Below are 16,224 nucleotides of genomic sequence, written 5' to 3'. Positions count from 1 at the left end.
TTCTATGAAAATAGACAAATTCTAAGAAAACAACAAGCAACAGAACACAAATCAAGACTCAAACTCATGGATATCACACACAATGCCACGAATCCACAATGTGTAAATAAGAAACGTATATTTATTTGACAGTGAGAAAATGGTTTAATATACTGTCAAAATACAGGTAACACAACTCAATGTTAACATATTTTGAAGACAAAGCCCTGAACCAAGCGTCGGATGGCCACTGATCCGTGTACTTCATGAATGCTAATTGGGCAGTGTTTTGGGGTCACTCATAAGCCGATCCTACTCGTTCATCATTAAACATGTATTTCTGTCTCTCTGTGGCCTTCTCATTATTTACACGTGAACTTTATTTCTATTCAACCAGAAGCTTCCTTGGAGGTTAATCACATTAGCTCAACAATCATGATTTCCTGCAATTTAGCCTTGTCCTTCCCTAAAAAGAGCATCACGTAACAAAATTCATTATCATGTAATGATATATTTTGTTTCTCAGGGATAATCTGCAGTGTTCTGCAGTGGCACGTCCAAGCCAGCCCTGGGTAATCACAGTTCAATCCGCTCTTAGGCTGGATCTCATTAAAATACACATTTTTAGGTAGAATAACAACATGTTATGTGTGTGTTTGTCCAGTGTTTTTATTCAATAAATCTACAGTATATATATATATATATATATATATATATATATATATATATATATATATATAGAGGTCCAATATCTCCTAGTCGAGTAGTACTTTCTACATGGTCATTAAACATTTTCTTTACAAGCAAACAAAGTTGCCCTTTGATCCACTCTCATCATCCCAACATAATCTTCATGTTACAAACCCTCCTGCGTTACACATTGCACACATGGATTATCAACTGCTTATTTCCAATCATCATATCTCCAGACTCATCAAAGCTCAATATATCCGTTCATTACAGACAACAGTGCCTGCATGCATGCTGTTATGTATGCATAAATAATAGGTTATAATGAAGATAAAAAAGTACCATACAATGATGCATTGACAAATATTAATTCTAATCTTCTTTTGAAACTAATAGATTAAATAGAATCTGCGCATTACAGTTTGGCAAGTGACCTTGCCAAACATTATTCTGGGTGCCTCTCTCCCTCTTCAGGAGAAATTCTGTTTCTGTTCCATCTGAGTCAGCTTGGACGAAATCTGATCGAGTGCACCGACTGTCAAGGAAATGAACAGCAACATTGTGTCAGTCTGCGGTTTCATATAATGATGTTTACCATTGATATGCACGGGAAAATATTGCTTTGAGACGTCAAATCCAAGTATATTTCCATCAATAACCTTCCAGTCGACCAGCCATTCAGTCTGTCTTTATCAAGAAACGTAAGTCGAAAAGGATATGTTTTGTGTTCAGGTCCTGGAAGGTTGACTGGACTTTTTTCTGGAATGCCACTTGAGCTTCACACATGCAAGCGTCTTCAGTTATTTCACCTCGCATTTCCTCTGAAAGGAGAATCGCAACATGTTTATGATTTATAAATAAATAAATAAATAAATAAATAAATATATATATATATATATAAACACATGCATATACTTTGCAGACATCTTTTTCTTTCAGTGTAGAAGTATGATATCAAATAAACAATGATTCGATTTTAGAAATGGATGTACGAGTTACCGTGTTATAAACATAAACACTAAATCAAATTAATCTATGCAGCATTGATCATTTGTTACAATATTGATCTTGTTTGTTTTGTGTTAGTGTGATTGGGATGTATTAAGATCATTCGAATAATTCTAGTTCAACTAGTTCTTCAAACAAAGCCAGTGACAGATATATAGGCAAGAAAACAAATGCATACATTAAAAAGCATACAATACATTTGAACTTACACTGTGTAACCGCAAATAATTGATAATGCAATACTACTACACGTACATAGCACAATGACCTGGATATGATGTTACAATAAGAAAACAGACAAGACAGCAGATCCAAAACTATCACCAGCTTCCACTAGACCTTGAAATGATGGCTCAGGCCATCACTTCCCATCATTTTGTTACCCTATCTTATACCAGCACAACACATACGGTATATCATGTGCTTCTGTTTTGAAAACAGGAACAGTAGTAGTGATCTACGTAAAATTCTGAAAAATTCTTCCAGCAGCATTGATCTCCACACCTGGCCAATGCAAAATGAGTGACACATGAATTGAGACACAGAATACACTAGAACCAGATTCATGGCCAACTCAAACCCATCATCAAATGATGATGCATTAAGATTTGGTGTCATTCTCCAGAATCCTTGATTTCAATAGTTTGGAGGACTTGACTGGAAAGTAACACTCATTTCTTTCAAATTGTCTTTGCTGAAACTGCACATACATACACGTTAAGAAAGCATCTTAATTAGACTTAGGCATAGCTTAAGTCACACAATGGAATACTGTGTAGGTAATCAAATGAATCCTAGCAGCAATTCATAATGATGTAAAGAAAAAGATAAATCAAGGTTCTCACGTGAACAAGTTGCCTGGTCTGCGTTCAGGACGTATCCAGTGTGACACTGACAGACGTAAGAGTTACCGTTATTCATGCAGACGTGCTGACAGTTGTTTCCCAGAGCACAAATATCACCACCTGGAAATAAAATTGATTGTTTCATTAGCTGGTTGTTAGTTGTCTATTTTTACCAAAGAAAGCGGGTTCAGATATTCAAATACATTCATGTGAAAGCCAATAGTTTGGACACATGTCCTTATTGCTCAGCATCTAGCTTCCATGTTCCATGCTCAACACAAATCCCATTTGACACTGGCAGAAGTGAGAATTGCCCCTGTTGACGCAAATGTGCTGGTACTTGAGCACATGCATCTCCAACTAAAAGTATATTTTGTTGTATTTGTCTCCTTTCATTGTCTTTGTCTGATTCAAGAACTTGTGTAACTATATTCCATTTAATATATATTCCCGAGCTTGTTTCACCTAGTGCAGGCTGTGTACCACTTCAATTTCCCACATATTTAACTAACACCCTATCCTAATCTACAAGTGCTGAACTCCTCCATCCACCACACACTTCAAGCAATCTATTCTGTTATTCTTTGAGCAGTTATTCACTCAGTGACACTTCAAATCAAGCCGTGTCAATGAACCAGTGCTCATGATATTACAACACTTAAATTGTTTGCTGCAATCCAAAGATTAACCGTGAGCTGCTCACGTGAGCAAGTTCTCTGGTCTGCGTTCAACATGAATCCCATTCGGCACTGGCAAGTGTACGAGTTGACGTTGTTGACGCAGATGTGCTGGCAGTTGTGTCCTTGGAGACAGACATCCCCACCTGAAAAACAAGGATATTAGGTTGTGTTTTGCAGTTGTGTGTCTTGATGATATCCCTTAAAGAACCCTGCATAACTAGTGGGGTTTATTGGCCATGTGAACAACATTTCAAATCGTACATCTTTTGCTGGACTGTGAAGATATGTAGTCAAATAATATGAGTACACTCCACCAAATATTATTGGAAACATTTCAGGTTCTCACGTGAGCAAGTTCTCTGGTCTGCGTTCAACACGAATCCCGTTCGACACTGACACACGTACGAGTCACCTTTGTTAACACAGACGTGCTGGCAGGTGTTACCCTGAGCACATACATCTCCGCCTGGACACGAAAAAGGTTCCAAGGTGTCATTGGGTTTTAGTTATTTTGTTGATGTTTGTTGTAGTTAAGATTATTATTTTTTTAAGAATTGTGTGGCTGTTAAAAGTCGGTAATCATGCAAAATGTTAATTTGCAGGCCAACATCATTTGACTGTAGGTATAGAGTTAAGTGGCCCCTCCCCCTGATGCCTGAAGGTAACATCAGGAGGCTCAGAGAAACCGACATAGATATCTTTATGAACATTAAATTTTCTCACGTGAGCAGGTGCTCTTGTCGGCGTTCAACGTGAATCCCGTGTGACACTGGCAGACGTACGAGGCACCGTTGTTGGCACAAATGTGCTGGCAGTTGTTTCCTTGTGCACAAGCATCAGCACCTGGAAATAAAAGGTGTCATTGTTTGAGGGTGCTTTCACACCAAAAGCAAAGAGAATGTACTACTACCATTTCTTTGGCGAGGTTGTTCGCATGAACCGCAAACTTTTCTAAAGATCAATTCAGCATCGAGCAAAACTCGCAGGAAAGTTCAAATATTTCAACTCGAGCAAGTGACAACTTTACATCATTCGCGCGAGTAGAATCATCCAAAATTGATTTGCATCTTTGCATTGACTTTGAATGTATTTGCGGTGCACCTTCGCTTTTGGTGTGAACTCAGAAAAAATGTGTAAAAATAGTTTCAAGCAATAGCAATATTCTCACGTGAACAGGTGCTCTTGTCGGCGTTCAGCGTGAATCCCGTGCGACACTGGCAGACGTACGAGGCACCGTTGTTGGCACAAATGTGCTGGCAGTTGTGTCCTTGTGCACAAGCATCAGCACCTGGAAATAAAAGGTGTCATTGTTTGAGGGTGCTTTCACACCAAAAGCAAAGAGAATGTACTACTACCATTTCTTTGGCGAGGTTGTTCGCATGAACCGCAAACTTTTCTAAAGATCAATTCAGCATCGAGCAAAACTCGCAGGAAAGTTCAAATATTTCAACTCGAGCGAGTGACAACTTTGCATCATTCGCGCGAGTAGAATCATCCAAAATTGATATGGGTCTTTGCATTGACTTTGAATGTATTTGCGCCGCACCTTCGCTTTTGGTGTGAACTCAGAAAAAATGTGTAAAAATAGTTTCAAGCAATAGCAATATTCTCACGTGAGCAGGTGCTCTTGTCGGCGTTCAGTGTGAATCCTGTGCGACACTGGCAGACGTACGAGGCACCGTTGTTGGCACAAATGTGCTGGCAGTTGTGTCCTTGTGCACAAGCATCAGCACCTGGAAATAAAAGGTGTCATTGTTTGTTGTTGTTTTTATGACACATTTAAAAACATTAGAATTCCGGGAACTTTTGCAGGGTGCTTTCACACCGAAAGTGAAGCGAATACTCTTCTTGTGCTACTTGGGCGAGGTTGCTTGCCCGAACCGCAAACTTATCTCAAGTGATCAATTCAGCATCAAGCGAAACTCACAGGAAAGATATTGAAATATTCCAACTCGAGCAAGTGACACATTTGCATTGTTTGCGTGAGTAGAATCATACAAAATCGATTTGCATCGACTTTGAATGTATTTGCGCCGCACCTTCGCTTTTGGTGTGAACTCATGGTCAGAAAAATGTGCAAAAATAGTTTGAAGCAATAGCAATATTCTCACGTGAGCAAGTTCTCTGGTCTGCGTTCAACATGAATCCGGTTCGACACTGGCAAGTGTACGAGTTGCCGTTGTTGACGCAGATGTGCTGGCAGTTGTGTCCTTGGAGACAGACATCCGCTAAAATCCCTGAAAAACAAGGTTGTAATGTGATTGTTTTTAGTAGTTGTCTTTTGATTGACACTGCTTAAAGAACCCCTGAAAACGCAACGTTGAATTATTTTGCAGCCCATTTGGCGGCCAAGTCCCTTCTGATTCGTATGCATTGGCTGAATGAAGCAATAGCTAGTTTGAATTGATAGTAATTTACTCACGCGAGCAGGTGCTCTTGTCGGCATTCAGCGTGAATCCCGTGCGACACTGGCAGACGTACGAGGCACCGTTGTTGGCACAAATGTGCTGGCAGTTGTGTCCTTGTGCACAAGCATCAGCACCTGGAAATAAAAGGTTTGTTGTTATTTATGACACAAAATAAGCGTTGAATTGCATTAAGGTTTGGCATCCGACCAACTTCTTATTTGTACATCTTTGTACCCAATCCAGAGTATTAAAATGTCAGGGGGTCTCAGAAAAAATGTGTTAAAAAATGGTTTGAAGCAATAGCAATATTCTCACGTGAGCAAGTTCTCTGGTCTGCGTTCAACACAAATCCCGTTCGACACTGGCAAGTGTATGAGTTGCCGTTGTTGACGCAAATGTGCTGGCAGTTGTTTCCCTGAGCACATACATCACTACCTGGAAATAAAGATGGTTTTCTTCATTTTCTTTGCAAGAACATTGCACCATGGCCATTTGTATTGGCTATGTGGCCTTTAAAGGGCAGTGGCAAGGCTGTCCTGCATTTATACATCATTGGGGTGACGGTGACGCTATGATGCTATGGCTTCACTCGGAGTTAAAAGTAAAAAGTGCTTTTTATGTCTAACTGCCGTTGTCGGCTGCCAACAGCCAAAGGACCCCTTGGCTTTTTTTCCATAAGGTTTCTTAAAAGTCCCCACATAATGATTGGACATGTAAGGGTTAGGGTACGTGAAACACACGTATGGCCTATGTATAATACTTTTCAGATATTTGTATCGTTAGTTGCTATGTATGTTAATAATACAATTGTGTGGAAAATGTTGGTGATTTAAAAGAAACACAAAACACAAAACACAAAAACAAGACACAAAAACACAAAGAATTAGTCACAAGAGTTGATGGAGAGTTTGACCAGAAGGAAAAATGACACATCAACTCTTGGTCCATGGTGGGAAACCATAGAGGGCCTGAGCCCCACAGAGGTAGCAGGACAAAAAGACACCGAAATGTCTTACGTGAGCATGTCTTCTTGTCCATATTCAAGACATAGCCCACACGGCACGTACAGAAGAACGAGTTGCCACTGTTGACACATGTGTGCTGGCAGTTGTGTCCCATAGAACATGCATCCAGACCTGAAAAGAGACACTTCCCATTTCTCATTGGCTACCATGACACTGACAGTGCTAGTAATTCTGTTAGTGTGTATTAGTTTTGGGTTATAAGCATATACTGAATTCTATGGTAATAAAGCGATGTGCAGATTATTACGAAGCAGATAGACAAGATCAAAGATCATTTTAATAATAATAATAATAATAATAATAATAATAATAACACACTTAATTACCATTTATAATTTAACCAAAACAACTTTGTTTGCTAATAAAAATCCCACAAGTTCAAAACTGTAACTCTTAAGTTCAAACAAAGAAGTGGTGAATGTGGCTGCCAAAAGGTACACAATTAAACTAAATTCCACATTTTGTGATGTGCGTTGAGCAGAGGTATGGAGGAGAGAGCACTAGCACCCTGCTGCAAGCCGCAAAGCAGGCTTGCAAGTGAATGTCCAGCAAAATCGAGAAAAAGCGAATGACAGTAAATAAGTGGTTTTACAATGCTTAATCGCTCGTCTATATTAAAGTTGCAATGTGTACGATTTAACCCCTCCCAGTTAGTAGGCGGGAGACTTTCAGAATTTGAACCACTCAATAACAGTATTTTCGTTTGTCTGTTATTGGCTGTGCAACTGTGTGCCGCAAACTAGCGTAGTTCGGCTGGCCGGGTGGCGTCAGAGGTAGGGGTTTTAGGCGTGTTTATAGTAAGAATCTTCTTAACAAATAAGCTTATTTAGTTATATATATATATATATATATATATATATATATATATATATATATATATATATAGAGAGAGAGAGAATATATAATTTATAGGATATGATTTTATCAATAACATTATTTTAATAACTATCAATCAGCATTCACACTATGAGATAGTTCAAATGTTACACATTGCAATCCATTCCAAACACACCAGAGGTATGTATCGCTGTATAATGATCTCATGATCACTCATTTCATTTGAGCATTAAGAAGAAATATCGCGTTGATAATAGCCTCTATGGTCCAAAAATGTAATTACCCCTGTGATCAAAGACCACTGTTCAGCCGCGTACTTATCTAGGCTTACTGTGTTTTGTAAGATGCTTTGTTAGCCGTTTCCTCATTTGAGCACTCTAAGCATCTTTTGTTACCCCATCAGGTTACTTAGCAGTGCGCACAGGGCCAGGCCAAAGTGCCGTGCAGGAGTGCCAAGAGTTGAGCGAAGCCTGTAACAAGTGTAGGCAGCATCATGCTGGGCTCCAAACCATTCCAAAGTGGTTAAGGTTAAGCAGAGTTCACCCTGTAGGCTGATCAATTGGAAGACCAGATTTGTGTTGTCTTCTTTTGGTGAGTTAGTAGACCATCCACACACTAAATGGACACTTTGTTAGTGGATGATGCAGCGAATGGCAGCATACCGGGTGATGCTGTAACTTTATTTTGGCCATTTGCCTTCTACACCAAAGAAGAACACGGGTGACTTTGGAATGGAACCGGCCCTCTTTGATGCTAGCCCACACAATCACAGGCGCTTTCAAAAAGGTGGAGTCTGACATACCGGTGGTTTCCTCCTTTCTCTCATTTTCGTTATCAACTCCATTACCGCCGCGATTGGCAACTACGCCTACTCCGGCGTCAAACACCCCCCCGTATGCGGGCGGCATCTCCGCACTCCCCCCATCATCCTTACCGCACAAGGTTTCCCTAAACTTAGACGCGAGCTTCTCAATGACACCATAGGTCTCCACGTAGAAGACGTGGTCGTCCAGCGGGGGGCTGGCCATGAGCCTCAGGGACTCCATGTCTGCTCTGTCTACGCCCACCGCGTAGATCTCGATGCCGGACGCCCGCGCCGCGGCGGCCACGTCCTGCACCTTGTCCTGGGGCCGGCCGTCCGTGACTATGATGGCCACCTTGGCGATGTTCATGGAGGCGGGCCGAGCACCCGACTCGGTGGTGAAGGCCCGCTCCATGGCAGTCTTGATGGCCAGGCCTGTCATGGTGCCCGAGGAGAGGGGCTCGATGCGGGCCAACGCCTGCTTCACGGAGGTCTTGTCGAAGTACGTCTTGAGCATGAAGTCGAGCTGCACCGTGCTGGCGTAGTTGACCACACCCACCCGCGTGGAGTCCGGGCCGATCTCCAGGCTGTCCACCATGTCCTGGAGGAAGTCCTTGGCCTTCTCGAACTCAACGGGCCGCACACTGCGAGAGCTGTCTATGATGAACACGAGGTCGATGGGCCGGTTTCTGCAGTTTGACCTGGCCACTGTGTAAATGAGGCATACATTGAAAAAGGTATTTCAGTTGACACAGGATGAATAGTACGATAAACATAAAAGAGAGATGAATTGAGTTTCTCAAAAGAGATAACGAGATGGGATTATGAGATAGAGTTTCATTTGATGATAAGTAAATAGAATAATTTACCTAAAATAATCCTACGTGACAATTGGAGAGAAAGTTTCAATGAGCGTCACTTTCACAGATAAAAGGGTGGGGAGGCAAACGCGGATCTTGGCATGCTCGACTGAGAGGTGCGATTTAGCCTTCACAAACACACACACACACACACACACACACACACACACACACACACACACACACACACACACACACACACACACACACACACACACACACACACACACACACACACACACACACACACAATGATAGTATCCACGCTTTTTTGATTGTTAAAAAATGTATATAGATCTATTTTTTAAGTGATGTATTTAATATCACCTTAGTATAGTGTAATACAATATGACTATAGTAGATTGTAGAATTAACTTGTTAGCAGGATAATTATCTATAAACGATTCTAAAAACTAGTTATAGTTAAGAGGTGAAATAAGTTTTTAACTTTATAAGTTTATAAGTTTTTAACTTTTTTAATTTTATATGTGTTGTGCTATCAAAATGTAACTACCATTTTGGCACTTGTTGGTAGCCTGTAGCCCAATGTGCACACACTAAATGTATTCCAACTAATAGGGAAGTGTACTAACCTTCTTGCTCTGGACGATTCTGCGATAGATGGTTGCTGACTTCCTTTCGCCGAGCTTGATTCACTGACTCTTGATTGATTGACGCTTGGTTGAATGGCGCTGTTCTGATTGCAACAGGAACGACTGGCGATAGGTTAATGCTTGGTGCTTGGTTGATTAGAGATTGGTTGATGGGCGCTTGTTTGACTGGCGCTTGGTTGACTGGCGCTCGGTTGATTGGCGCTTGGTTGATTGGCGATGGATTTGGCGCTTGGCTAAATGGTGCTTGGTTGATTGGCGCTTGGTTAAATGGCGCTTGGTTAAATGGCCGAGGACTCTGCTGAAAGCCTTTGACCGTATATTCTCTTGGAAGGATGGTTTGGAACGATTGTCCATTTGGAAAGGCTTCTTTGAATCTAGGATCAATCGTTTTAACATTTTGAAAGCTCTGATAGACTCTTGGCGGTATGTGTGGTCGTCCGGGATTCAAAAACCTGTCCGCGGGTCGATGACTCTGATAGGCTCCATAACGTTGGTAAGTCCCCTGCGTTCTGGTCGCCAGCATGCCAATCCAACAAACGAGTCCACCGATTAATATATTCATTTTGCCCGCCCAATTAGTTCTCTTCCAGGGTCGTTGCGCCTCTCGGACTCCCTGACAGCGTTGAATGTTTTATATGCTCTGCTCTGCGTGGGTGTCAAGCCCTTGCCCAATCGAAAGGAGCAATTGCGCCCACGGTTCAGCAGCCATGGGTACTAATTAACCCACATGTCAAGATTCGGACTCGCAACCGGTTGATCGGTCAAGCTGTTAAACTATATAGTCTAGTGATAGGCCTACGTTTGCTTATTTTAGAGGTAATGGACCTACTAATAAAGCATCTGGCAAAGCAGGACGAATGGAAAATAGTGCATAGAAAGTTGTCATGATACGCTTAGGCCTACATGAATAACGGGAGAAAAGGGTGGCCTAGACAGAAACTAAAAGAGCAATGCATTACAATGTATTAACCTACTCATCTCATTTGTTAGAATAACAGCAAGTGCATTGCTGTTATTCTGCACATGGAATTGATCTAACAGCTGATTAGTGTCACATGCTAAGTATCCTGCTGCCGTTTCTGAATATGCCCTGCAGATGGAAAGTGGCCTGGAGAGGTGTTCCAAATATTATGGACGTAGTTTTGGACTACATTTGACTGACATGCTTTAAGTGTAGGCCTACTGCAATCCATGCCACATGCCTTGAACCCATATGTACCGCTGACGAGTAGTGTAGTGAGTATATAGCAATCAATACATTATGTCCCCAGTAATGCAATGATGCAACCTAACCTAAGTGTGTTATGTTGGATTGTTGTGTCTTGTAAGGCCTAAACGTGTAGCCTAACACAAATATATTTTTATCATGCGCTATTGATTTGTAGGCATATGTGAACGTTTAGGCCTACTTGCTCACACAAAATGCCACTGTAGCTTATATGAATGCAATAAGTCACTTTTGGTTTGGTTTGTTGAAACCAATGCCATCAATAGGGGTACCGTTGATAAGCATCGTGTGGGCCAACAAAGGGACCATCGATGTATCCTACATTGTGATTTGCATGCCATTTGACTGTCTTGCTGATGATCAGTTGTTTTGTATATTGATTCTGGTACCTTGACAGCCCTGACACCTAGTGGTTAATATATAAATGTACAAAACTGATTATTTTTGCAGTTTATTTTTATCAGCTGTAGCAGGCAGGATTTGGGTTGGCCTTCAATGTCATTCGCACACACAGCATGTCTTAAAGTAGAACTTGCATGGTTAACTATAAGGCATTGTTCCCAACTTACTTTCACAGGTTTCGCAGCCATGCAAAACATGCTGCTATTAGTTTTGCACGCAAAAGTCCAGGCACACACAGTGGCATAGAATATCCATTATTCAAAAGACATTTGCTTTAATGTCAATATTCATTTGTTTTGCTCCTAGACTGCATATTTACTTAGAATAAGTGCTTTGCATATCGACAGATGAAGGGCCAGGCCTAATGTATTTGACTAATAAAAGCGACCTGGGACAGGCAAGGGAAATAGTTTCTCTGACTTCCCCAATTTACAGATTATGATACAGATAATGTCTCTTTTAGGGAACTGAAAAACTGCAGCAGCAGACCGAGGAGACTCATTAGAGCTTTCCCCAGTGCCGTACACTCCAGGGTGGGCAGCATGTGGTGCTTTCTGTTGTGTTTCAGTTTGCCGGGTCTTCTTTGCACCCTCCAAGCAGAGACTCACCGGCCCCTGCATGAGTACGCCGATGGGGACGTCATCATCGGTGGGCTTTTCCCGATTCACTCAGGACCCAAACAGACCTTCCCGTCACAGAGGCACGTCACGTGCAACAAGTGAGTACAGCCAAATTAAAATAAATTAATTAATAATGTTATTTAAAAAAATATTTACAATACCCGTCTTTCCTTGTTGTTTTTTTGTGCAGGTATAATTTTCAACTATTCCTATGTGCCCAAATGATGATGTTTGCAATCAAGAGGGTAAACCAGCGCGGATCTCTGCCTAATGTGACACTCGGCTACGACGTGTACGATACCTGCGGGGATGTGTCCCTGGCCATGCGGATGGCCCTCGACATGTCCACCGACCAACGGGACCCCCAGGGCTTGTTACCTCGAGAGAAGACCGCTTCAGCGCCCGACCCTCGTGTCAAAGCAGTGATCGGCGAGTCTTCTTCCGAAGTGTCCATCGCTGTGGCACGAATATTAACCCTGTCATCGATCGCCCAGGTAGGGGATGATGTCAATGCATTGGGTTCTCTTGCTTTATTTAGACAACACGATATTACCGTCGCGCTTACCGTCAGTTCTGACTGAGTTTCTGCTTACACACACACACACACACACACACACACACACACACACACACACACACACACACACACACACACACACACACACACACACACACACACACACACTCCAATTCCTAATGAGAAAAGGTTCTCTGTGAGAATGTGAAAACCACTATCAGTCAGAATAAATAAGTAGGCCTAGGGGTAGGAAAGAATATTGATACGGCGATATATTGTATCGTGAGGTACGCTGTGATTCCCACCCCTAATATAGATGGCTAAAAAGTATTTGTGTGTGCTTTCTGTGTTTGCCGAACCCAGATTAGTTACGCATCAACCAGTGAACTGCTCAGCAAGAAGGCCAAGTTCCCCACTTTTCTGCGGACAGTGAACAGTGACGTGGTGCAGACCAAAGCCATAGCAGAGCTTGTGAAGACGTTCAACTGGGAGTCGGTGGGAATTGTGGCCAGCGACGACGAGTATGGCAGATATGGCAGGGAAGGCCTGGTGGATAATTTCAATAAGGATAATGTGTGCCTTGACTTTAAGTTTATCCTGCCCACCAACTTGGACCGTAGCAATGACCAAAAGCAAATCATTGATTCACTAATGGAGACTATTGTAAACTCGACCGCCGAAGCTATCATTCTGTTCACCAAGGAGTCAAACGTTAAGCTTGTACTGGAAGCCGCCATTCAGAAGACCCTCAACAGAAATTGGATCGCTAGCGATACGTGGTCCAACTCCTCTGACATCAAAGAGCTGCCAGGCATCAAGGCAATCGGGTCCTTCTTTGGAATTGCCTTTAAAAGTCACGTTGTTGCAGGCTTTGCCGAATACATATCTTCAATGGTTGAAGAAAACTCCTCAAATCCCTTATGGGAGTATCATAAATTTAACCACCCGCCCTGTTCAAATGCCCCTCAGGAGAAGCCGAATTGTTCACTAACGGGGAACCAATGTATGGAAACGAGATGTCTGGTGCATTACATTTTCTGGGATTTGTCCCTCAATATCTACTTGGCAGTCGAAGTAATTGCCAATGCTCTGAGTAGTCTAATGAAGTGTGACAGAGAACAATGTCAACGAAATACCAGCTTTACGGCACACGAGGTAGGCTACATTGAGGGCCTTACACTAATCAAATTGAAATTGAAAATACACCTCTGTGTGTGTGTGTGTGTGTGTGTGTGTGTGTGTGTGTGTGTGTGTGTGTGTGTGTGTGTGTGTGTGTGTGTGTGTGTGTGTGTGTGTGTGTGTGTGTGTGTGTGTGTGTGTGTGTGTGTGTGTGTGTGTGTTCCCTGGAAGGATTGAGTTGTGGATGGGTCATAATGGAATAAATAGTTGTAGTAGAAAAGTTACATTCAGGTTTTTAAAGAAATGCAATAATGTTTCATACACTATTTGATTCCACCCTCCATATAAGAACAGATTTGAATATCCTCTTAAAACTTGTCTGATCGTATCTGTTTCTACAGCTATGGAATGAAATCAAGAATGTCAACCTCACCACTGTGGATGGCACACACATAGTGTTTGATTGTAATGGAAATCCCATGCTTGGATATGACATTGTAGCATGGAACTCGTCCAGTTCGGGAACTATTGGAGAGTACCTGCCTGGAGGAAAAATCATTCTCCCCCCAGATCTTGTTGCAAAGATGGCTAATGTAACGGTGAGGTGTGTGTGTGTGTGTGTGTGTGTGTGTGTGTGTGTGTGTGTGTGTGTGTGTGTGTGTGTGTGTGTGTGTGTGTGTGTGTGTGTGTGTGTGTGTGTGTGTGTGTGTGTGTGTGTGTGTGTGTGTGTGAGAGAGAAATTATAGAAACATAGATATGTACATTAAAACATTAGTTTACATTTTTAATGAACAGTGAATCGCTTAAACTGAGTGATTGACCAATTTGAGTTGATTCTGTCCTTCCCCCAAAGATTACTGCGTTCAACTGCTGTAAGACCTGTCCAGTGGGACGGGAGCTGACCAATGTAAGGAAATGCTGCAACAACTGTTCTCTGTGTAGTGATGGATATTTTTCTTCTGAAATTGGTAAGCAATCAGTATGTGTATCATGTAACAAAGTATAGTAAGGGAATTCTTGTAATTTGTTATTATTGTAAATGGCCAACCAAAACCATGATTTTCTAATCACATTTAAATTGAAAAGGCTTCCTTTGTCATGTGTTAATATGTTGTCTAATGTTGATGTCACCCAAAAGTATATTGGCAAGGATCATTTACATTGATTGCATGTTTTCTCCAAGCCATGCAACTTTTGGTAGATAGATAGCCCTGCTCAATTATTTAATGTGTTCAACAGTCAGTGAACATACATGCTCCTACTCTATATCAAAAACAAATAGGTGCAAAAAAACTAACCCTTTATAATTTGTCATTATTGCAGGTACGCAGAAATGTAAAAAGTGTAAAGAAGGTCAGTATTCATCCCCGGAACGTGACCGGTGTTGTGATAAAGAATCTGAATACCTTGAATGGAATAACCCCTTTATAATTACCCTGTCGGTCTTCAACAGCCTCGGGATTGTTGCCACCATTACAGTGGTTGTTATATTCGTGGTTAATCGAGGCACTCCCATTGTGAAAGCCGTTGGCGGCTACCTGTCTTTCTTGGAGCTTTTCTCCTTACTCACCTGCTTCTGCCTGAACTTTACCTTGATAGGGAAACCCTCTAAATTATCCTGCTTCATAGGTATGCCGCTATTTGGGATGGCTTTCACTCTCTGTCTTTCCTGCGTTCTGGCCAACCTCCTCCAGATCTTAGTGTGTTTCAACTTTGCCCAGAATACGGGGGGCTGGCTCAGAAAGATCAACCAGCCACCGGCTGTAGTCGCTATTCTATTTGGGGTCCAGCTGGTCTTGTGCTCAATATGGCTAGCCTATTTTCCACCTTCCCTAAAAAGAGAATCAGATGAACAAGCCATCAGACTAAAGTGTGATCTTACATCCAAAGCTATTTTTTGTGCCATCTTAAGCTATGTGGCTTTATTGGCCATAGTCAGTTTCCTTTTTGCATTCAATGGGAAAAAACTGCCAGATCTGTACAAAAACGCCAGCTTTGTCACCATCGGCATGTTGCTGGTTTTGGTGGTGTGGATCATCTTCATACCAGTGTACCTGTACGGAGACTCGGTCTACACCGAGGGCATCAAGGCGGCGGCTGTCCTTGTGTCCAGCTACAGCATGCTTTGTTGCCACTTGGTCCCCAAGTGTTACATCATGTTGTGCAGGAAGGAGCTGAACGACGAGAAAGCCATCACTGATTACATCAGGAACCACCTCGACCAGAAAGGCATTAATATTTTAAAGTGATAATCCTGATGTCTCCTCCGATTCATATCGTCACCTAAACTCTTTATTTTTCCAAGATCAGGAAGGAATTGGTCTGTCCACTGGACATGATGGAGTTGTAATGTTAATCTGTCATAGCTGTGTTTATTGTAAATGGAAAATGTAATTGCCTCTGCACTTGGTTTGTATTTAAGGATTCAGAGGTGTGTGTGTGTGTGTGTGTGTGTGTGTGTGTGTGTGTGTGTGTGTGTGTGTGTGTAGATTTAACAGCAATGGTGTCATTTCAAAGTTTGTCATATACATTGACACAGGATGGTTAGCATACTTTTGAAATTATTTTTTTTGTTTTTATTGTGGGCTAC

General features: G+C 41.9%; 2 protein-coding genes across 2 annotated transcripts; one reads left to right on the top strand and one right to left on the bottom strand.

Moving 5' to 3' along the window:
- Positions 1-1,139: 1,139 nt before the first annotated feature.
- On the bottom strand, positions 1,140-10,310 carry LOC311362035 (uncharacterized protein; the record flags this gene model as incomplete). The annotated part of the gene is made up of 13 exons (XM_084481831.1): positions 1,140-1,204; positions 1,389-1,490; positions 2,523-2,642; positions 3,226-3,345; positions 3,549-3,668; positions 3,926-4,045; positions 4,371-4,490; positions 4,816-4,935; positions 5,314-5,439; positions 5,926-6,045; positions 6,627-6,746; positions 8,407-8,982; positions 9,728-10,310. The coding sequence occupies 13 exons, from the start codon at positions 10,308-10,310 to the stop codon at positions 1,140-1,142; spliced, it is 2,412 nt and encodes an 803-aa protein (XP_084337957.1).
- Positions 10,311-11,920: 1,610 nt separating this feature from the next.
- On the top strand, positions 11,921-15,883 carry LOC311362119 (G-protein coupled receptor family C group 6 member A-like; the record flags this gene model as incomplete). The annotated part of the gene is made up of 6 exons (XM_084481926.1): positions 11,921-12,096; positions 12,189-12,492; positions 12,879-13,670; positions 14,036-14,233; positions 14,488-14,602; positions 14,958-15,883. 6 exons carry the CDS (start codon positions 11,921-11,923, stop codon positions 15,881-15,883), a joined length of 2,511 nt encoding a protein of 836 aa, XP_084338052.1.
- Positions 15,884-16,224: the final 341 nt, after the last annotated feature.

The sequence above is a fragment of the Micromesistius poutassou genome (genome assembly GCF_964030765.1).
Source record: "Micromesistius poutassou genome assembly, chromosome: 17".
Classification (NCBI taxonomy): Eukaryota; Metazoa; Chordata; class Actinopteri; order Gadiformes; family Gadidae; genus Micromesistius; species Micromesistius poutassou.
Note: the sequence above shows the minus strand (reverse complement) of the source record. Positions and strands in the feature narration are given on the sequence as shown.